This window comes from Corapipo altera, unplaced genomic scaffold (assembly GCF_003945725.1).
Source record: "Corapipo altera isolate COAL_440 unplaced genomic scaffold, ASM394572v1 64, whole genome shotgun sequence".
Lineage (NCBI taxonomy): Eukaryota > Metazoa > Chordata > Aves > Passeriformes > Pipridae > Corapipo > Corapipo altera.
The window spans coordinates 8927433-8950279 of NW_020884893.1; the positions used below are offsets into that span (position 1 = coordinate 8927433).

Below are 22847 nucleotides of genomic sequence, written 5' to 3' on the forward strand. Positions count from 1 at the left end.
CGTGTGGATTCTCTGCTGTCTAATAAGGTCTGACAGCATGTGTTGGTTTTTCTCACAGTTGCAGCCCTGGCAAGGTCATTCTTTGCCCAGTTGTTTGTAACGGCAGGAACTGAGCTCTAACTAATGTCATTTTTTGATAAAACTGGCCAAAGGGTTAAAAAAAATTTTTAAAGAGAAGAATTTGGAAGAACATGAGTGGGCTGATATACAGTGTGATTGCATAAGCTCTGGTATATTAGGAAACCAAAATAATTGACCCTCTTCCTTCTAAATGTTATAGAATTTGGAGCTGTGCTGTTCCTGGTAGTGCAAAATCCCCTTTTAAATTTTGCTCTATGACCTGTGGAGAGCAACACTCCAGAATGTTGCTTTATCTTCAAGCTTGAGTACAGGAGATACAATCTTTGTACTTCAGACCCCTGTGGAAAAAACATGACCCCAACCAGAATGACTCTTGAGTCAGCATGTGAGCAGCCACAGGAGCCAGAGAGATATGCAGGTTTGTAGCACACCTGATAACTAAGGTAGAGATCAGGATGGGAAATGCAGCTCTGACATTTTCCAGGAAGCTTTGAGGCTTTAAAAGAGTAAGTAAAGGCTCTAAAGGGTACCTAAAAAGATATTTCTCAAAAGGGAATAAATTAGCTGTGATGGGACTGCACAGCTCAAACAGGGTATTCTGCAAAGACAGCTCCACGACTGTGGTGCCCAGGGTGGATTTATGACCCGGAGCAGGGCTGGTCTCCAGAACAGCTCTGCTTCCTGCACCCACACGTGCCAGCTCCTGTTCACACACAAGAGCATCACCTCTCTGTGTCCTCATGTGCCCTCAGCAGACAGGAGATGCATATTCAGGGACAGGATGAACACAACCTTTACAATCTCAGCTGTGGGCTGACAGCACAGAGTTGCTTCTTCTTGACCTCCCACTTGGGCCGTAGCAGCTTTCATACTGTTGATTCCTCAGAGCTCAGTCCCAGGTACATCTCTTTTGGTTACTCCAGTGCAGATACGCTCTGCTGCTTAGAAAGTTTCAAAAAGCCCAGATAGCTGATGGGAGAAAGAGTCTTTCCTAAAGCAAAGTATCTCTGCAGCCTTCATCATCCAGCTTCATCACCTGCCGGCCTCTCAAGGAGCACACGAGCTGGAAACACCCTGGGAAGGATCAGCCCATTCTGCTGTTGCAGCCAGCCTGATACTGCAGAACACTTTGGAGATGGGATTGAACAACTGTTGACAGGATTTCTCCATCAAATAGTGCTTTGCAGATCTGTTGGGAGCCTTGGTGTATCTCAGTCCTGACACAGGCTCACTCCTTTCAGATATTCATCAAAAGAGCCTTCCTGCTTCTGAGCATCCTGCCTGGAATTACTGGACTTCTTCTCTTTGAAGAGAAAAACAAGCTCAGCAGGTGCTTGCATTATGCTGTACTCACAGCTTTCTGCTGCTCGTGGCAGACTTCACCTCTGCTCACCCAGCACCTTCTTAGAATCATGGAATCAGAAGGCAACAGAATTGCTTGGATTCAAAAAGTCCTCTAAGATCATTAAGTCCAACCCTTAGCCCAGGACAGCCAAGACCACCACTAAACCATGTCCCCAAGTGCCACACCTACGTATCTTTTAAATCCCTTCAGGGATGGTGACTCCACTGCCCTCGGCAGCCTGTGCCAGGCCTGGACAATCCTTTCTGTGAAGAAATTTTCCCTAATATCCAACCTAAACCTCCCCTAGTGCAACTGGAGGTTATTTCCTCTGGTCCTGTCACCTGTCACCTGGGAGAAGAGATCAACTCCCACCTGGGTCCAGTCTCCTTTCAGAGCCTGGCAGAGAGTGAGAAGCTCCTCCCTGAGCCTCCTTTTCTCCAGGCTGAGCCCCCCCAAGCTCCCTCAACTGCTCCTCATCAGACTTGTGCTCCAGCCCCTTCCCCCGCTCCGTTTCCTTCTCTGGACACACTCCAGCACCTCAGTGGCATTCTTTTCATCGGGGGCTCAAAACCGAACACGGGATTTGAGGTGTGGCCCCAGCGATGTCCAGCACAGAGGGTCAGTCACTGTCCTTGTCCTGCCGGCCAGGTCTGAGCCCACCCAGCAACACCATCAGTAAAGTAGGGAAAACTTCAACGGAGAGCCCAACTCCTGCTGTCAAGACCGGCGATGTCCCTTCGGAAGCATCCGTCGGGTACCCGAGGAACGCGGCAGCAGCTCCCGGGACGGTGCGCGGCCGCCCCGCGCTCCTGAGCCGGAGCTGCTCCGCTCCGCAGTGGGTCCGCTCCCCGGGACCGGCGGGGGCCGGGACGCGCCGGAGACCCCCCGAACCGCCCGGGATCCCCGAACCGTGTGCTCCCCCCGAGCCGCCGGCCGCGCTCCCGGCGGAGTCGGGCGGCACCTGCGGGCAGGTCCCGCTACTGCAGCGGCGGGCGCGGGGCTGGGACCGGCGGAACGGGTCCGGCGGGGAGCGGGTGCGGTAACGACGGGGGGGAGGGATGGGGAAGGGGGGCTCCGAGCAGCCCTCCGCCCCCGACTGCCGCCTCTCAGCACAGACACGGCTCAACCCAGGCTGCCGCCCTCTCCGCCGGTGCCTCCGGGCGCAGCAAGATGCTGCCCGTTCTTCCCGGGAGCTCCTGCTCCCACCTCGGGCTGGCGCGGGGAGAAAGCAGCTTTCCAGAGCCGGAGAATTGTTGTCGCTATTGATCGGAGCATTTGCAACTGCTAGAAAAGACGATAGGCCGAGCTGCCGCACCCTGAGAACCCAGTGCCGCGAGTCTGGCTGTTCACTGACAGCTCCACTGTGCAGGTGGTTTGGGAGCACCAAGCATTTGTTCCCAATCCACACTTTTTTTTTTTTTTTTTAAAAAAGGTAGTTTCCTTTCATCATCTGAAGGAACAGACTGGATGGAGAATCACAGGGAATCACAAGCCCTAATCATAAAATCCTGGAATCCCGGAATGGTTTGTGTTGGAAGGCACCTTGAAGCTCATCTCTTCCCAACCCCCTGACATGGTAGGGACACCTTCCACTAGATCAGGTTGCTGCAAGCCCTGCCCAACCTGCCCTTGAACACTTCCAGGGTTGGGGCAAATGTTCATGGGTATTCCTAAAAATCCCAAACACACACTACAAAGCAGTTTCTGAAGGCGTGGGAGCCTTTATGGGCATTTGTGAGCTTCCAGTTAAATGAATCGCTAAAGAAAATCAGGAGAGCTGGTGGCCCGGTCACACAGCAGGAGGGGGCAGACTGGCAGTCACAACTGCACACTGGAGCTGCTCTGAAGATTTCAAAAAGTTGCAATCAGAGAAAGGACCCTGCTTTGTCCATAGAGGTCCTTGGGCAGGTCGTCCCTGGGTGAAAGCTGTGTAGATCCCTCTGTAGTGAGCTGGATGGGTGGAAAGAGGAAAATCTGGAGAATTGGACTGGGCAGGTTGAAAATCTGGGAGGCACATCGGGTCTGTCCAAGCCCACTGTGCAGAGGTAGCAGGGCTCAGCTCAGAGACACTGATTGCATGGGTGAGAGTTGGGGTGGTGTTTTCAGCAGAGCAGTCACATTTGGTCCCCCATTGGTCCCCCACGTCGCAGAGTGCATGTCTCGAGCATTGAAATAGACAGTGGTTTGAACATTGCCTCTCCCAGGGAAATGGTTTTTAATGAAGTTTTAAATAATAAAGTGGGATAATTTCCCTGGCTGGCAAGATCATGAAATTTTTATGCCTCCTTTCTCTCCCAAAGTTTTATCACTCTTTATTTTCAGTGATGTATAATTGCCCTCTTTTTTTTGGGGGAGGGGGGAACCAACCAAAAAAACCAAAACCAAAACCAAACAAAAACAACTGAGAAACCATTGATATAGGGAAAGCTGCTCCTGGGCAGGGACCCTTAGGCAGCTCCACAGGTAGCCCTTCCCCACATCCTGGGGATGGGCGAGCACCCCACAGGGGCAGAGGGGACCCCCAGTGCAGGGTGTCAGCATTGCCTGCATGATGCTGGTGCATGTTGCTGGTGTCAGGTGCAAGCACTGGGTGCATGGTGCTGTTACTGGGTGCCAGTACTGGGTGCATGGTGCTGGTATGGATACTAGTGCCGGGTGTATGATGCTGGTGCTGGGTGACAGTACTGGGTGCATGGTGCTGGTCCTGTGTTCCAGTATTCGACGCTAGGTGCTGGTGCAGGGTGCGGGTACTGGGTACACGGCGCTGGTACTGGGTACCAGTATACACGATGGGTGACAGCAGTGGGTGCCTGATGCTGGTGCTGGGTGCCCATAGTGGGCACCGGGGCTGTGCGTGGTGTGGGTGCGGGAGCGTGTGTGTGCGCGTGTGTATCTCCCTCTCTCTCTCTCTCTCGTGTGTGTGTGTGTGTGCGCTGTGTGTGCCGTGAGGAAGTGCCAGGGCTGCAATCGCTTTCGGAAGTGGCCGGCGGGGCCGGGCCGGAGCCTGCGCAGTGCCGGCGCCGCCGCCGCTCCGCTCCCGCTGCCGCTCCCTCTCCCTCCGGTGCCCAGCCCGGCGGCAGCGCAGCGGCGGCGCCCGGGGGCGGCGGCGGCGGCGGCGCGGATGCCCGGCCCGTGAGTACCCCTCGCCCCGGACCGGGGATGCCGCGGATGGGGCGGGGAGTGGGGGGGACACACACGCGCGCCCATCGCCCCCTCCCTCGCCCGGTGCCCAGCCCAGCCTCGCTCCCCCGGCGGACCCCGCTTTGCCCATCCCCTCCCTCTTCGCACGCTCCCCCCGCTTCCCCCGGGCATCCCTCCCTCCTGCACGGCTTTCCGCCTGGACACGCACCGAGCCCCGCGGAGGATGGAGAGATCTGCCTGTGTGTGTGTGTGTGTCTCTGTCTGTCCGCGCGTCCGTGTGTCCGGCTGCTGCCTGTCACCGGCCCCATGTGCGAGCGCTGGGGAGGGGGGATGCTCCGTGGGGACCGGCCGGCGGGGCGGGGGGACCCCGAGCACCGAGCAGGGAGCGGGCACTCCCCGCCGCATCCCCCCAGGGGAGGGCAGGGCTCCTGCCAGGAGGAGGAGGAGGAGGAGGATGGAGAGGGGGAAGGAGGGGGGCACCCTCCAGCCGCAGGGCCGGCTGCACCGAGGTTTGCCCAGCCCGGGGGCGGAGGTTGCAGGGAGGATCCCCCCCCGGGGGCCTCCCTGGCTCTCCTGCACCCACAGGTGGGTGCCAGGGCGGCGCCGGAGCATCCACGCAGGGATGGCCAGGCAGGCTCCCTGCCCGTGCAGCTCCCTGTGCGCCCATGCAGGGGGTGCTGAGCCTCGTCAGGGCGATGGGGAGCCCTGACCTGGCCGTCCAGGGCTCTGGGAGCACCGGGACTCGGAGAGGTTGGCTGAGGTCAGGGCAGCCGTGAGCTCCGGTCCCCGCAGTGTCCTCCAGCAGCAGCACGGCCAAGAGTTGGCCGGAGGGACCTGCCTCGGTGGTTCCCGGGACACAGCTGTCCCCCACAGGGACGTGACATGCAACCATCGCCCAGCACGAGCCCATCACGTGGGCAGTGTCGCGGGATGCCACGACTTGGCGCCGTGTTCCCGGGGCCGAGGGATGGAGAGGTCCAGGCGCAGCCACCGGAGCTGCTCCGCCTGTGGATCGCTGTGCGTGCGTCCCTGGGCACGGAGAGGTTCCCTCGGGAAGCTCCCTCTCCCCGCCGCTTCCATGAGGCTGCTCTGGCACAGATCCATGGCCTTATTTAAGAAACTAAACAAAAAGTGTTAAGCGAGTGGGAGGGATTCCCCTGCTGCGAGGGGAGTTCATTCCCCTCTGGATGCATCTCCATCCCCGTCAATAGAGACACTCATCCTGTGTCATGCTGGATGAGCGAAGCCGTGGCACTTGCTGGCCTGTTGGATGTGGTTTTCTTTGGGAAAACGGGTCGCCCCAGTGGGCACATATTTCAGAGTATCTCCCAAGGGAGAGCGCCACATCAGATTTCCCTACAAGGATTTTAGCTGCTCCGCGTCAGCCCTTCCCCACAAATGACTCAAGCCACTAATCAAAATACAGTCGTGTTCTTCAGCAATTAAACAAACTCCACCTCGTAGAATTATAGTGGAGAAGCAGGAGTTTGGTGACAGGAATATAACTCAATCAGGGTGTGGGCCCATCTTGATATTATTATTAAAAAAAAGAAGGAACTGAAGGCAGATAATTGGATAATTCAACTCAAACCCAGAGAGGGTAAGGGAGAAAAATACCTTGGTAGGGTAGTTAGTTCTGAGTCTGCCCAAGGTGCTGGAGCAGCACATCTCAGCCACCTCTGGAAGTGCATCCTCTCCCATCTTTGCTGAGCTTTGGTTCTAGTCTCACTTTTAGGCTGGACTTGGGCTCCAGCATCAAGTTTCAGCTGGGCTGGTATGAGGGGGGGGGGAGGTGAGCTCAGTGCTCAGGGCTTTTCCTTGTGAGCAGCAGGTCCAGAGTGGCAAAGCAACCACCATGTCACTCCTCAACCTCTGCGGAGTGTCAGCTAGAGCTGGCGTGGCTTTTCCTCTTTTTTTTTCCAAATGTTTATCTTCTGGATAAAATAATTTTGGAAAGTCAGCTGAAGGGGAGATAAGAGCCATGCTTGGTGCTGGCACTGCTCCTGAGCCATCCTACAGGCCACCCTGCCTTTCCCCTCCAGCTCCTTCTGCTCCTTGGATCGGTTCCTGTACCACCTCCCTGGTCATGCCTGAGTACCCCAAAAAAAACCCAGAGTGGCCAGGGCAGAGCAAGGCCAGCAGGCATCACTGCTGGCGTGCCACACGCTCTCAGAGTTCGGCATGCTGGGCTCTTGTCTGGAATAACAGCAGATCCTGGGTGATCCAGTGCCCACGGCCTTTACCGAGACTTCCTATTGCTCAGTCCCTTATTCATCTGTGCATCTCTCTGCATTTCCTTTATAGAAGCTGTTCAGAGAGGAGGAGATCCAAAGCCAGTTGTTTATATGCATGATTTCATAGCTATCTCCTATTCTGGGGGGAGGAAAAGATCTTGGACCTTATCAGTTGTCATTTGCATCCCCCAACATGTTACAACATGGGTTTTGCCTGTGGGGAGTACAGGATAGGGGAAGAGTGTCTGACATTTTCTGTGGTGTGAGAAGGGAAGGAACTGAACTTGCAGAGACTCCAACCACCCTGTCACAGACTGGGAAGCAGCTCTGCAGTGCTGTCACTGTCCCTGCTCTGGCGGCTCAGGGAACAGGCACCCAGCCCCACAGGCATCTCCCTATTCACACCGTCCTGCTCCAGCCCCACACGAGCCTCCTTCAGCTCATTCCATCAGTGCTGGGCTCAGCCAGCCCATTTACTTCCCCAGCTGCTTGCCCCATGTAGCACAGGGAGGACCTGCAGGAAGTCCCGAATACTCACTGGCCATCCAACAGTGTGATGGTTGCTCCAAAAGCTCCACTGGCTGGCTCTCCCCTCTGCACCCACAGGTTTGAGGACATCCATAACTTTTCACTGGGATAGAACATCTTGAATCCAGCTGTGCATGCTCTGTAGGAGCCGTTGGCTGTGCTGGTCCATGAGCTATGGGGTGAGTTCTCTGTGGTGCTCCCCAGCCTGCCTGGGAAGTGCTGGGACCTGGGGACACAGGAACTGATAGCTTTGGGGTAAAACTGTAGTGAAGGCAGAATCCTGGCTCCGTCTGGATCCTGAGTGCTGTGTAAAACAAGGCAGCAACCCTGGAGTTCTGATTGACCTTTCACCCTTCTGCGAAAGCACTCCCTGGGAGCATGGAGAATTATGTTATTTCTGTTATTTTTGGCTGGAAATCCACTGGGTTCCTTCTTCAAGGGAGACCAGTAACAAAACCTCCCGCCTGTGATTTTTTTCCCCCTCCCCTGCCACTGTAGTGGGCATGGAGGGTGGTGCCCCAGCCCACCCCATCAGCTCCTCTGGGTCTGTGGGACCTCAGCCATCCTGAATGAGTGTACCAGGAGAGGTGGGGAGCAACTCTGCCACTCACCCATCCTGCAAAACCTCCTGCCCATGGCCGTTTAATGGAAGCAAAGATTTAACCAGGGGGAGGGTGGAGCAGCAATGAAAACAACAACAAAGTCCTTTGGGGTTCAGCTTTACCATTCATCTTAGACATGGAAAAAAGGGGGTTTCCTGACAGCAGGAAAATGTATGGTCGAGTTTTAGAACAAGCCACCCTTCCAGTTCTCTAACCACTTGGAAACAGCCTTGGTTGACCTTTTGAGGGCTCTTAACTCCAGCTGTGGAGACCTGCTGGGTTTGGGGGCCCAGGTTTGCCACACTCCAGACTCACTTGTCAGCACTTGCCTGCTCTGAAGGCAGAAACACTGTGGAGGCTCAGGCAACAACAGGATGGGCACAGGCAGAGCAGAGCCCCTGGCATCCCTGTGCACGGCCATGGCTCTGGGTGCAGGGGACAGGCTGTGGGTGCACTGGCAGCCCGCTCCCAAAGCTGGAGGTACTGCTGGTTCTGTCTAGAGAGGGTCAGCAAAGGGGTTTGGGGTGAGCTCTTGGGTTTGCCAGTTCTGCCCCCCTCCTGCAGGCTTGAACCCAGCCAGGGCTGTAGTTTCCTCTGGCAGAAGGTGAATACCCAAGCAGTGTTTCAGGGCAAAGGGCAGAAGGAGAGCAAACAGGTACATATTGGCATTAGCAGGCAGGAGTCCTGGAAAAGGAAAAGAAAGCTTCACACCAGCCTGGAAAATAGGACAAAAAACAAGGAAAGATGCTGCCTGAGCACCTAGTGTGGGTTTCCCCACGAGGAGAGACCTGGCAAAGGGGATTTGGGGCCAGGGAAATGTATTGCTGTGATAGAAGTGCATGTCCTCTGACAGTACTCGAGCCCTGCAGCATCCCCAGGGCTTAGGGAAGGGCATCTCTCACTGGCATCCCCTGCAAGGCCTATTCCTTCCATCTGAACCCAGAATGCCTGCGATGGGCATCCACCATGGCCAGGCTCCTGCACCCCAGCCGTTTTCTGCAGCTCTGTCTGCCAGCAGTGGGATGCGACAGCTGCACTGCCTGGCACTGCCCCAGGGCCAGGGGCCACCTCTGTGACATGGGGCCACACAGGGTGACAGTGCTTCCTTCCTCCCCACTCTGCCAGCTCCTCCCCGGGGTGACGGAGCTGAGCCCTGCCATCATTCTTCCCCTTTGGTTGGGGTTTAAAGAACCGGGGCAGCCAGTCTCAGAGGGCACAAATTGCTCACAGTGCTTCCTGTTCCTTCTCACAGCCGGGGCAGGGCAGAGCTCAACTACTGTCCTGGCACTGTGACCACAGCACAGGGGTCACTTGTGACCCTTGGGATACTCCAGAACTTGGACAAGGTGTCAGGTCACCAGATCCCCGTTGCCTGGGTATTTGCCTGCAGGATGGTCTCATTCTGCAGTCCCTCACTGTTTTAACATAGGACCAAAGTCTGATGTGGGAGGAAGTTTTACTGGTGCGAGTGAAAGCTCAACTCTGCCAGCTCTGGTCCAGGGACCTGTGGTGGCACTGGGGCTGGGCCTTGGCACTCACCAACAAGGAGTGACATCTTCCTAAAGCCAGACCTCAGAAGGCAGCAGCACTCACAGCTACCCAGGTGAATAAACCATGGTGGGCAAATGCCCTGGGGTGCAGCATTTGGGAGATGCTCCCCCTTGTCCTCAGCTGTCCTGCTGGTGTGGCCCCGGCCTGGCCGATCCCACTGCTGGTTGAGCCAGCTGCTGGGCTCAGCCCTGCCCTGACCACATCAATGCCATGCAGGGCTACGCTTTGGGCAGGGAGCATGGCCGGAGAGCAGGGCCAGACCTGTCCTTGGCGTGGTCAGACCCACCTCCTGCCTGTACCAGCACACACTCCCAAGCCACTCGTGCCCAGATGGTGCCTCCCATGCAGGGCTCCAGGTGCAGCCGGCAGGGTTTGGTCTCGTGCCGGGGCTTGGGGGGAAAATCAGTTGCAGTGGGAGGTCTGGGAGCCATGGTAAGTGAGCCCCTTGATTCAGCATTTCCCTGTGTCCCTCTTTTTCATCCCAATCCCACCTTGATTCTCCACGTAGTTCCTCATTTCCTTGAAAGGTGCAATTCCTCATCTTCTCCTCAGTCATCCTAGCACCCCTCCTAGGACCCTCATCCCCTAAATTATCTCTGTCCCATGGTCCCAGGGGGTTGTGATGCTGCCCACACTGGCATGTGCTGGGAGAGGAACAGGCAGGTCCTGATCTGGCAGCACCCCATGGACAGAGAACACCCCACTACCCGCCCGGCTCGGCTCTCACCCTGGCTATGCCAGTGCCATATCCCTCCCTTTCCTCTCCTCTTCCCTCCCATCAGCCACCAGGCTTCATCCGGACTGTTTTACGCCCCTGCTGAGTATTGATCACTGATTTCTCTTCTCCTTTCCCATGGATCATTTCTAAAGGTTGGAACAGGCGTCTGCCTTAACGCCACAATACCTCTACTAATAGAAACATAGTTGTCAGGGCTTGCAGGCTTGCCTTATTAAACCATTCAGCTGATTGGGACGGGTGCTATTTTTATGCTATAAAATAATCAACTCTGTTTCAGTGCCAAAGTTGGGGTCGGGGGGCGGGTGCTGGCAGCACTGTGCTCGTTGTGCCACCCAGCAACTGCTGTGCCAGGACAGAGCCACGCGTCTGTTCTCCTCTTCCCAGCAGGTGCTGGAGAGGCTCATGTGGTCCTTTTTGGAGGGTTCTTGGTGGGATTTGTTTTGGAGGATGCTTGAGCAGAAATACACTGGGAGCAGAGAAGATGGCTGGTCTGGAGAAGGACCGTGGCATTGTCCTCATCCTGGCAGGAGAGGTGCCCATGGAGCAGTCAGCCCTCAGGGTGCAAAGGACCAGTGTTGGGACACACTGCAGCGTCTTGCTGTTCCAGTTGGCAGGACTTGCCTCCCCAGTCTCTGGGAATGGCAGAAAAATCACTGCAGGGCAGAGGATCTCTCTGAAGGCATCCCCTGGCTGCCGCCGCCTCCACCCCGTGCACCCCGGGCACATCTGCGGCGTTATCAGTGCCACGCGCTCACAGGGCAGCGAGGACATGGCAGGGTGCAGCCACATGAGCATCACCCATCCCCTCATCCCAGTGGGACCCGGGGAGCCCATCCAGCCACTGTTGGGATGGCTGGCACTTCCATACTGGTAGTATTGGGGTCAGCCCAGCCCCATCCTGCAGAGCCAGGGGGCTCAAGCCCTCAACCTCTTTAATCTTTTTCTAGTAGATTGCTAAGGGGGGGGGTTGAAAACTAGGTCTAAAAATAACTCCTAAAACTTCCTGTGCTGCTGGCAGGTGGCTGGGACAGGCTGCGGGGGCGGGAGGCAGCTGTGGGGCTCGGCAGTGGTGCTTCAGTGGTTACCCCAGGGGTAACCCCAGCAGAAGGGTCCTGGGAGGTGCCAGCCCCCCGTCACCCAGCCTGGCTGCCTGCTGGGCTGCCTCGCCTCTGCTTGTTACTCGGTGGCCAGTTTCAGCCAAATTTGGCAGAGATCAGAGGTGCTGGGACCTCCTGGGAGAATGCCAGGGAGGGGGTGGGGAAGCTGCAGGCTGGGCTGAGCCCTTATTAGACACTGGAGAATCCAGCGGCGTGCGGGCAGCTGGGGAGGCCAAACTCTCCTTGTGCTGATCCAGCGTGGCTGGTCTCGCAGGTGATGGGTGTTTGCAGCTCCTCCGAGGCATGGAGAGGGGCTGGAGCTGGCATTGCTTCCCACTGAGGCATCACTGGTCTGTGACAGGGACTTGGCCTGGGATGGTGTCTCTTCTGGCACCAGGGGTTTGTACATCACCCCCACCCAAATGATCCCTGTGGGAGTCTGTGATGAGCAGCAAAGCTGCCATCCCAGTTTTGACCCATAAAATATGAGGGGAAGGTCCCCTCCTGGGGTGAGGAATGGCCAGAGGCAGCCAAAGAACAAAAATACCCTTGGTACCAGTGAGCTGGGGGTGTCAGGGGCTTCCCCATAGGAGCGTGGCTGCATTCTGGCAGCCCCCAGCTCTCAGAGCTGGCCCTGCCTGGCAGCAGCAAACAGAATCCTGGAAAACCGTCTGGGAAATAAATGAGGTTCAGGTGCCCTGAGAAGCAAAGCCCAGATGAGCCCCCGGAGCACCAGGTGGGCAGCAGCAAGGGCGAGAGATGGTGGCAGAGGAAGGAGCTGCCGAAGCAGAGAGTGACTTTTTTTCCATCCCATCTGGATGGAAACGTCCAGGTGGGGACAACGGCAGCACAGCCACCTTGGGTTTTGGGTGCCAGTGCTCGCAGACTTAGGAAGAGAGGAGATAACAGCCCGAGTCCCAGGGAAGGCGAGGGAAGCAGCTGAACCTAACAGAGCACTGGGAGAGCTGATAATGGGCACATGCCACAGCCCCAGGGGAGTATGTGGGAGGTGCCATCATACCCCTTCCTCTGGTGAGACCGAAGCGAGTGAGGGGCAGCCGCCAGCGGAGACCACAAGGGGTGTTGGTCGCTGGTGTGTGCTGGGGCTGGAGCCTCCTCCGCCCACAGCAATGCTGAGGGTGAATTTAATCAAGAAAACGGAGGTTGGGCATCTGATTTCTCTCTCTTCTCTTTCATTTTTTTCCTGAAGAGGAAAAAAACCAAACAACTTTGTTTGTGAGTCACTCTTGGCGGAGGGAGCAGGGCCGCACTCTGTGTGGCAGGCTGGCACATCCCACCTCACATGGACGATGCTGTGGGGAGGCACCCCCGGCCACTCTGACTCAGCCCACCCTCAGGCACAGGCCCTTTCCCTCACTGCCCACCTTGCTGCCCGTGTCTGTGCCCCACGGGCAGCACCAGAGACACCGGGGACACCAGTGGGAAGTGCCATCACTTTGAAGTGGCCTCGACTGGTCACCAAGAACCAGCCCATGTCCACCCTGGGGACGTATCCTGCCTGTCACTCCTTGGCAAAGCTGCTTCCTTGGTCATGGGGTTGTTCCAGCACCAGCATGCCCAGGTTATCTCTGAGATGCCACTGTCAGTGCCAATCCTGACTGGGGAGCTCTCATGCCCTCGTGCCTGTGGCAGCCACCAGATCCATCCAAGGGCTGGAAAGCAGGAGGCTGACCTGGAAGCAAGAGGCTGAGCTGGCTCAGCCACTGGTGGGACCCGCTGTGCCCCACTCCTGCCCTGTCAGGGCAGCTGGCCCTGTGATGGAGCAGCAAGGAGAGCAGCCGGGCTGGGCTGGGGCTTTCCCAAAAAAGGCCTGAACTCTACAGTTGAGTTTGCCACTTCCCTTACCACTCCCTTTCCTGTGAGAGGATGTGTTCGGCCGCTTTTCTTTTCTCTTTCTCTCTTCTTTTCTCCCCCCCCCTCCCTGCCCGCAGACCCGGCGCTCCTGGCGATGCCACACACCCCCTGAGCTGGCCGGGGTCACCCCGGCTGGCACCCGCCACCACCACGTGATGGCCAAGCTGCAGGTACGGACACGGCACAGCAGGTCCCCCCACACTGCCTGCCCTCCCAGCACAGGGTTGGGGGTGCACGGGGGTCAGTGTAGGCTGTGCTGGGGGTGCCTCTGCACCTGGGTGGGCACTGGTTTGTGCCTCACACTGCAGAGGTGGGGGTGGCTGGAGGAGGATGAGACACTGCTGAGGGCTTCATCCCTGGACAGGGTGCTCGGGGAATGTGGGGTGCATGAAGAAGTATCATCCCTGAGGCCAGTATTTGCCATCACTTTGGTGTGGCCTGCCTGGGCACCACGATGCCACAGCTCCCACTGCAGCTGGCACAGGGTGATTTTGGCGTCTGCTTTGCCTGGGGTGAGCAGGGCACAGGGCACTTTGTGTGTAAGTGCATGGTTTAGAGCTGTCCTGGCACCTTGGCAAGGCCAGGTGGAAGGGGAGGTTTCCCTTTAACAGCGATTTTGGGGAGCATTTGTCTTGTCTGATTGTGTGGTGGGGTCCCATCTGCTTTTGGCGAGAGGACGGTGTGGTGCCAGACTCATGGGTATGTCCCAGGCACATGAACTGGCACAGCCCAGGGAAACCAGGACTCCCAGGCTCATGGGAGCTCAGCGAGGGTGGCTTTTGGGGCGTCCCTTCTTCTCCCTGGGGGGAAACAGTCCCCTTCTTGTCATCCTTCCTCTTTTTGCAGCCTCGAGCGCATGCCCTCACCTTCCCTCCGGCATTCACAGGCTCCACCACCCGCCAGGACTTCCCTATCTGCTGGCCCCAGCAGCCCCATGGTGGTGTCTGGCACTGGGGCAGCTGGTAACAACCCCCTGGCACACAGTCCCCGCCAGCATGGTGAGGTGGGGGTGTGTTGGGACTGTCAAGGGGGGCACAGACAGTGCTGGGAAACCATTCCTGCAAATCTGGAGCATAATGCTAGTGCCCTTCAGTGCCAGTCAGAATGTGCTGGCGTTGCCCTTTGGTGCCAATCCAGATGTGCTGGTGTTGCCTTTCGGTGCCAACAAGGATCACACCAGCATTGCCTCTTGGTGCCATGGGCCAGAGTTCCTTTGAAGCCCCACAGCTCCCTTCTCCCTGTTCCCTGTGGCACAGCCCACGCAGTCGAGATGGCCCTGGGTGTGTGCCGCAGCATCCAGGATGGACTTATCCTGCTCCTGGACAGGTGCTGAGTGCACCCTACAGCATGAGGAGGGGAGACTCTGTTTGGAAGGATGCCACCCCATCCTTCTGCCTCTCCAGGGTGTGTTGGCTCAGCCCCCTGCAGGTCAGCTCCGGCCAAGGAGTGAAGCGAAGAACCTGGGAGTCCCCCCAGAGCACAGCCACACGCTGTCCTCACATGCCTGCCCCTCAGTCACCCCCAGTCCACCCATTCCACACCCAAGGGCCGTGGCAGAGCCAGGGTGGGCTGGGAAAGAGCAGGGTTTTCCCAGCCTTCAGGGTTTCCTCCTGCTCTCCCCATTCCCACAGTCTCAACACCAGTCGCTGTCATTGGTGCCGCAGCCCCCAGCAGTGCCGGCTGCCATGGGGTGAGCAGTGGGATGTGGGTGGGCAGCAGGAAGAGGGGTGCCAGGAGTGCAAGATGGTCGGGCCGGGGGGAGCAAAGGAAAGGGAAAAAGTAGGAAGTTAAATGGACCTGAGGGCAGCAGAGTGTGAGAGGGAGCAGAGCTGCTGCTGAACTGGGCGACAAGGTCACAGCCATCCTGCCTGCACTCAGGGCTATAAATAGGGACAGCTGGGAGTGAAACACAGACTCTCTCCTTTTTCGTTCCTGCAGGAGCACTGGGACAGCGGGAGGGTTTGCGAGGACCCAGGAGAGTGCTGCTGGGTGATGGCCACGCTGGGACAGCGGGGGCTACACTGCCGGGGCTCAGTGGGTGTTCTGGGGACAGCTCTGTCCCCAGCTGGGACCCACACCCTGGCTCTGTTCCCTTACTGAGTCCACAGCAGGACTCAGACCTGAGGTGATGAGACCTGGGGCAGCTCGAAGTGGGGATGCTGAGGCTGAGATGTCTGGGGGCTCTGCCTGCCTGCTGCCCTTGCTCCCATTCCTTCCTTCTGACAGGGGAAGGACTGTGATTGCTGCCCATCACCCTTGGTGGGGCACAGGGAGGTAGAGCCAGCTGTGTCCGTGTCCTCACCACTGCCCACACGGAGGTGGGTGCTGAGCCTAGCACTCAGCATCGCTCCTGCCCAGGAGCATCCCTGCTCCAGGCTGAGCCAGCGGTGCAGGCAGGGGGCATAGGATAAGGTTTGGTTTAGCGCTGGGAGCTGTGAAAACTCACCACCCCCACCCCATTTCCTTCCACTCACATGATGCCATGGAGCAGCTCCGACTTCCCCATCTCGTGCCTGAAGGCACCAGGGGGTCCAGCCACGCTTCCCCGCAGCACAGGGTATGGCCAGGGATGTGCAAGGCCAGCACTGAGCTCCACACCCTGCCCACCCCCACTGCTGCCAGCAGCAAGCCCCACAGCATCCCCAAAGCATGGGAGGGGATCCCAGGCAGGGCAGGGATCTTGCAAAGCATCTCCCGATGTGTTTCCTCTTCTACTTTCCTTCTCACTTCCTTTTCTTGTGCTTTGTCTGCTGCCCTGCCCTAGCTCGCCACCTTCCCAGAGCTTTCCTTGGCATGGAGCAGCCCCCTGAGCACTCGAAGCTGGGGGGTTCCACTGAAGTAACGTGGTTCCTCTCCCCACAGGCTCCATCCAGGAGGCGGCAGGGACGTTAGCTGGAGGGTCTCGGCACGGCTCACCCACGGGCTGGGAGGAGCAGAGAGCGGCACAACAGCCCCTGGAGCTCGACCCAACCCCGTCCACCGTGTATGAGGCTGGGACGCAGGTGAGGGGTGACTGACCCGGGGCCGGGGTGGCGAGCGGGAGCCAAAACTCAATCAGAGCAAGTCGCTGCACAGGGGTGCCCCATGTACCTCTGTGTGCTTGCACGAGGTGGGGGCTGATTGTGGGCAGCTCACTCACCTGCTCCCTGCCCTCCTGCCTTCCAGTACGCAGGACCCGCGTCCGCAGAGACACCCCTTCCGATGTCCCGACATGAGACTTCTCCGACAACGGTGCAACCCGCCAGCAACCACCGCCCCAACGCCTGCTGCTTCTGCTGGTGCTGCTGCTGCAGCTGCTCATGGTACGTCCCACCACCCGCCCCAGCCCAGGCTCCTGAGGGGCCAGTGAGCATCACCCACCCACCACGTCATCCTTAATTCGAGGGTCCCATAGGCAGGGGTGATCACAGAACCATAGCAAGGCTTGGGTTGGAGGGGATCTTAAAGATCATCCAGTTCCAACCCTGTTCCATGAGCAGGGACACGTTTCACTGGACCAGGTTGCTCCAATCCCTGTCCAACCTGGCCTTGAACATTTCCGGGGATGCAGGCGTTGCACCCTTGTTGCTTTATGCAGCAACAAGTGCTTGGACGTGGCTGCTGCCCAAGCAGGCAGCCAGGTCTGAGGGAGATGGGGTCTCACAGCAACCCCCACCACTGGGATCCCTGCAGCCCTGTGGTGCAGCTGTAGCACCCATGCCACGGGCAGTGGGAGCAGGAGGGCAGCTGGGACTCACTGAGCTGAGCCTCCAGACCACTTGTGTGCTCGTTGGGTTGGGAGTCAAGAGCAGAACAGCCATGTGGTTGGACAGGTGTAAGCTCCAGGTGCTCTGACGCAGATGGGCATCAGTGGAACCATGGCGTGGGGCTCTCCCTGGCACAGAGCCTGGTGAACCTGAGCTGAGCCTGAGTGCACCATGATTCCTGTCCATCAGCCAAATCTTTTGGAATACATAGAGCAGAAAGCAGCAGTGGGACCCCATGGTGCTGCACTGGTGGTCTCCAGGGAGGGATGGCCCTAGTCCATGTGAGCCCTCTGGGAAGCTCTGCCGTGGAGCAGCAGGTGCAGCATCCGGCCCTGCCCTTCCAGCACTACCCAAAGCCAAGGATGTAACCAGCTGCTTGCCTCCAACTGCATCTCCTGTCCTCACTGAGGATCCACAGCTCCTTATTCTCTGGATAGCCCAGATTTTGGAGAGCCCATCTGCTCTTCATCCTCAGCATCTGTTTGCTTAGAGATTACTGATGGTTCTGGGCTTTGCAGCCCCTTTGGGCTTTATGGCCATTGAGAGCTGTGAGCAACAAACCCTGGAGCTGAGCACTGTGCATCTCCTTCCTGGACGGTGCCCTGGGCTCAGTGGCATTCAGCCATGGGCAGAGTGCCCCTTCCCTGTGTCTCTTCTCCATCTCTGCAAGAGCCTGTGAGCAGAGGTGGGACAGAATCCCAGAGAGGTGGCAGATATCCCTCCTGTATCCCATTTCCAGAGCAAGCGATGCTGGGTGGCAGCCACGCTGGGGCTCAGGCACAGCAGGCAGTGAGCCCTGGGGGTGGCACAGGCAGCTTCACCCACCCCAGCCGCCCACGCTGGGGCAGAGGTTTGCACAGTCAGTCCTGTGTGAGCAGCGAGGGCCGGTGTCGCAAGCAGGAAGGGCTGTGGTCAGCGCCGGGCGCCAAAATTCAAGGGCCCAAGGGAAGTTGGCTGATGGTTGCTCTCTGCTTGTACCACCAGCCCCCCTGGGGGTGAGGGGCATGGGGGACAGGGGACACTGGCACCCCCCAGCCCCAGCACCTCCATCCCACAATCTGCCTCCGTGCTGAACCGGTGCTGGGGTGTCACCAATAAACCCTTGTTTATTTATTGGTGTGACAGTTCACGACGGCTTTGCCGTGGGCTGATCCAGCACTGACCTCTGCCGGCTGCTGCGGCCACTCCAGCTCGGTTCAGTCCTGGCACACATCCCTGGCACACATCCCTGGAACACGGCCCTGGCACATGGCCCGGGAGCAGGAGCGGGGCCGCGGCAGTGCCGGAGCACAGGGACACCCTCTCATGGTGACAGCAAAACTGCACGAGGGAGCCAGGGTGGCACCGGGGCAGCGGGTGAGGGGAGGGGATGGGTGGGGGATGCTTGTGCCCACAGAGGACCCCACAGGGGTCAAGGTGGGGGTCTGTGAGTGTCCCCAATGTCCCTGACTACCTTTCTGTCTTCCTGTTAGGAACGAGGACCGGGAGCGAGCATGGAGGGCATCCCGGGAGACCAAACTGGAGCCCATCCCTAACTGTGAAGCGTGGTGAGTGTAGGGGCAGTGCCGTGGGGGTAGCAGCATGGCATGGTACAACATGGCACCATCCCTTCTGCCACCCTCCGTGGCACCCAACCCTGGGGTACACATGAGGAGGAGGGTCAGGGGTTCCTGATGATGTGTCCCCAGTTCCCACCAAGAAACAGGGATCCCGAAGCCACAGGCTGCAGCCTGCTGCAGTTCTGCCCTTGGGCCCCTTGCAAAGGAAAACTGAGGCACAGGAAAACCTCAGCAGGTTTCGGGTCTCGTCCTGCCCTTTAGACCTGCTGCCAAGAGCATCTTGCAGTCATGGGGAAAGGAGGGGACAGGTCATTCCTGATGTGTTCAGCACTGAAGCAGAGGCAGCAGCAGTGTCCATGTACTGTGGGACACAGTGGATTTACACTCAGGGAGGAGCAGGATGGGCCAGCCCCCCACTCCAGGAATGCTCAGCACGGAGCACCCGCTCTCTGAGGGACAAGTGTGACTCCCTCTCACCCAGCCTAGCCATGGGTGCTCTGTGCAGTGCCTGGCACAGCCAGCTTAGGGTCAGACTTGGTAATTATCCATGGATAATGATTGCACCTGCCCTGCTTGAGCAGGTGATGAGTATTTGCTGGGGAGCAGCCTCCTTCCTTCCTCAGATGAGAGGGCTGATGGACCTATGTCAGTCCCTCTTGGCTCAGAGCTGCCTCTCTGCTAAGGAAGGGCTTTTGCTACCTTTGGGATTTGTGCAAAGCCAGCACCACAATATGTCTCAGTTTGGGAAATCCAGCCAAAGGCAAGGCTACACTCCAGCCCAGCTGAACAGAGCCGGGAGAGACCCCAGGAGAGAACCTCTGAAAGCCCTGTAACACCAGAGCCTGAGCAGGAATGGCCTCTGCATGAGCACGGGGGATGTGTTTGGGCACAGTCCCCCAGGGGATGAGCAGGAGGGACACAGTGGGGAGCTTGCAGCCCTCCCTGGCCGTCTGTAACACTGTGTCCTTTCCTTCCCCTGGATCTGTCAGTGCCAAACCCACGCCAGAGGAGGTGCAGGGCTGGGCACAGTCCTTTGACAAGCTGATGAAGAGCCCGGCGGGGCGCAACGTCTTCCGGGAGTTTTTGCGGACTGAGTACAGCGAGGAGAACATGCTCTTCTGGCTGGCCTGTGAGGAGCTCAAAACCGAGTGCAACAAGCACACCATCGATGAAAAGGCCAGGATGATCTACGAGGACTACATCTCCATCCTCTCTCCCAAGGAGGTATGAGGCAGAGACTCTGAGGGGGTGGCTCGGGCTAAAATGAGGCTGGGGAGGATTCTTATGGAGAGGGCTCTGTCCCAGCTCTCACCACAGCCCTGTGACAGTTTGGGGATGAGTTTGGCAGGATAGCAGCGGTAGGGAGAGGAGCCCTGGCCCCGCAAAATCCTCAGGACGCAGCCGTCCGTGGGATCACGGGCCAGGTTGTGCTGCGGGTCCGAGACCTCACGAGGGCACCATCGGGCCGAGGAGATGCTGCATCCCGGCCTGCGGCATCGCCGGAGTGGGAGCACCCAGGGCGGGAGCACCCACACCCGCCTCCTTGTGCCCAGCTGGGGGACACGGCAGGGGACCCAGAGAGCTCCCCGCTACTCCCTGCAACCCTCTCTAAACCACCCCAGTATCATCCAGGATGGAGCACACCGTGGTCTTCCCACGTCTGGCCATAGTGCTGTATTGATACTGTTTCCCACGAGAGCTGGTGCAGGGGTGGGTGCTGGGGCTGGGGGCTTGTCCTTGGGTTTTCCCCAGCCCCCAGTTTCTCTCCCTGCCGCCCAGGTGAGCCTGGACTCGCGGGTGCGGGAGGTCATCAACCGGAAGATGCAGGAGCCGTCCTCACACACCTTCGACGACGCCCAGCTCCAGATCTACACGCTGATGCACAGAGACTCCTACCCCCGCTTCCTGAACTCTGCCATATACAAATCGCTGCTCCAGAGCGTCTCCCACTCCTCCTCGGAGTCCTAAGGGCGCCCACCGGCCGCGGGGACATTGGTGGGGACACAGTGGCTGGAGGGGCTTGGTGCCTCCTCACCTCTGCCACCTTCCCTGCTGGCCCCCAGGAAGTTTTTAGCTTTTTACCTATGAACTGTCACCCCGGTGTCTGGGCCACACTCCAGGACTGTCCCCGAGGCACAGCCCGGGCCAGCTCATACTACTGAACCCCTGCCCCGTCCCCGCCGCTGGCCGGAGCGAGCTGGGGGAGCTCACGGGAGAGCGCCCGGGACCCGGTTTCCCCTGCACCCTGTTTTGAAGAGGTCACTTTATCCCATCTCCACCACACCCGGGGACACAGCACATCCCCATTTCCCACCTGAGACCCAGCTGGGGACTGAGTTGGGGTTTTTTTTGAGGTGGGGGGGAGGTCGATTGTTGTTTGGTTTGTTTTGGGTTTTTGTTTTTGGGTTTTTTTTTTAATTTTAAATGCTCTTTTGGTTGGCTTTTACTGGGGGACTCGAGGGGCGGGAGGGGGGTTTGACAAGTGTCTCTGTACATATAAAAACTTGTCAGGTTTACATCACTCGGTCTGTTTTAGGTGGCCTAAGGGGTGGGGGGCAGTGCTGCAGCCTGTCTGTATTCCTGATGGATATGGATGGAGCAGAGGGCAGGGCTCTAAGGGGCCAGAAAAGACCGTGGGGATATGCTCAGCAGGTGGGCAGGGGGTACCCTACAGCTGCCTCCCCCACCAGTCCCTGTCACACATCAGCACTGCTCCAGCCCCAGGACATCACGTGCTGTCACCCCAAACCCAGAGCATCCTGCACCCTTGGTTCAGGGACCTCAGAAATGGGGAAAACACCTGTGCAGGTGTGGTTTGCCCTCCTGCAGAACCCACAGGCACCAGGAGCCCTGAATGGCTGGCTCACACCTGCCCTGCCAGTGGGGAGAAGCCCAGGGATCTGCCCTGGTCCCTTGGAAGCTGCTTGTGACCTGGGCTCCACCCAGGATGGGAAATGTCACAGGGAAGATAGAGAATATCCATGTGTTTTTGTACAGCACAAGGAATGGTTTACTGGAGCCCCAGCACACGTCTAAAGGCTTAAAACACGTCTGTCCCTGCCTTCCACACTGAAATGAAGCCAATGCAGGGGGTTTGATGCTGGTCTTTGCTTTTCCTGACCCACCACAGCAGTTTCCTATTTATCCACCCATTCTCCTCCTTCTCTCTTTGGCCATTCCACAGAAAAGAGTACTGGTTCTTTTTACTGAAGATATTTTTTAAACAAACAAATTCTTTTAGCTTATTTTTTTTGTGGGGTGGTTGTTTTGTTGAGGCTTTTTTTTTTTTGTTTCCTTCCTTCCTCATGGCATGACTGTGTGGAAATTCATGTCAGTAAATTTAGGGGTTTTTGCCAAGCTGGAAATACAGTTCAAGAAAATGTATTTTTGAGAGAGACCAGCAATGGTTTTTTAGGAATGTCAGTATTGTTGTTATTATTGGCAGGTTTTCCCCCACCAGTGCCCAGTCTGCACCCCTACAGCATCCCCACCCTGCACAGGGGAGGCTTTAGTTCTGAGTGCCTGGTTTGTTCTATGAGTAAGGAAAATAGTCTCAAAATATGGCCCCAGCTTAAGGGTCAAAGGCTGAACATCCCTGAAGCTGTTCAAGAGCATGGCAGGGAGGTCAGTCCCTCCACACACTGTGGTGGTCTTGGCCCAGGGAAGACCCCACTGCCACCAGATAATCTAGTTTTTCTCTTGCTCCCAATCCCAGCACTATTAATTACCTCGTGAGCAAATCTTTACTTCTGAAACACCTCTTTATCCAGTGGCCTTGCCCTCCCTGGCCCTCCTCTGTGTTATCCCAGAAAATGACACTGTAAAATGACACAGGTACTTTTCTCTCACTCCTGCTTGAGACTCTCCATACCTAATTCAGGATGTCAACCAGCTGTACCCAAACTCAACCCAGCTCCTCACAGGAACATGAGAAGAAAGACAACAGCCACTGGTAAAGGGCTGGCTCCTGCTCCCAGCACACGAACCAGTCCGTGACCAGTGTGGGTTTAGGATCCTGAAGCTTTTTTTCGGCATCACTGTGAGGACACTGCTCCCTCCCAAGCCTGGCTTGAATAATCCCATTCGCCACAAGACTCGTGAGGCTTAAAGGAGTTGTCAGCATCTTTGAATCTTTTTCCTTCTTGGGAGACTTGGCTGCACCCTGTAAAGTGAAAGCCCTGAGCGAAGGATGCTGGTGGGATCCCTGCCTCCGGAGCAGCACAGCCCTCAAAGGGGCTGGGAGCACGTTTTCCGCTGCTTTCATGTGGCTACTTACTCCTCTCCAAACATCTCCAAGGCCTCTGCTCAATGTCTGCTGTCTGGCATGCTGGGAAGCCAGTGGAAATACT

The 22847-nt window shown here is 57.6% G+C and overlaps 1 protein-coding gene across 2 annotated transcripts; it reads left to right on the forward strand.

Moving 5' to 3' along the window:
• Positions 1-4486: 4486 nt before the first annotated feature.
• Positions 4487-21618, forward strand: RGS19 (regulator of G protein signaling 19). Of its 2 annotated transcripts, none has more exons than XM_027646016.1 (6): positions 4487-4558; positions 16056-16195; positions 16359-16495; positions 18412-18486; positions 19488-19722; positions 20278-21618. In XM_027646016.1, exons 3-6 carry the CDS (start codon positions 16395-16397, stop codon positions 20464-20466), a joined length of 600 nt encoding a protein of 199 aa, XP_027501817.1. In that variant the 5' UTR covers positions 4487-4558; positions 16056-16195; positions 16359-16394; the 3' UTR covers positions 20467-21618. The 2 variants fall into 2 exon arrangements, with proteins under 2 accessions (XP_027501817.1, XP_027501816.1); XM_027646015.1 differs by lacking the exon at positions 4487-4558 and adding an exon at positions 13235-13363.
• The last annotated feature ends 1229 nt before the right edge of the window (positions 21619-22847 follow it).

What these genes read in the sequence shown, in the direction of transcription:
- RGS19 (XM_027646016.1), top strand. Translation starts at nt 16,395, where the DNA reads ATGTCCCGACATGAGACTTCTCCGACAACGGTGCAACCCGCCAGCAAC. An exon ending in ATCCCTAACTGTGAAGCGTG is followed by an intron (nt 18,487 to 19,487) that starts GTGAGTGTAGGG and finishes TGGATCTGTCAG; the next exon opens with TGCCAAACCCACGCCAGAGG. An exon ending in CCATCCTCTCTCCCAAGGAG is followed by an intron (nt 19,723 to 20,277) that starts GTATGAGGCAGA and finishes CCTGCCGCCCAG; the next exon opens with GTGAGCCTGGACTCGCGGGT.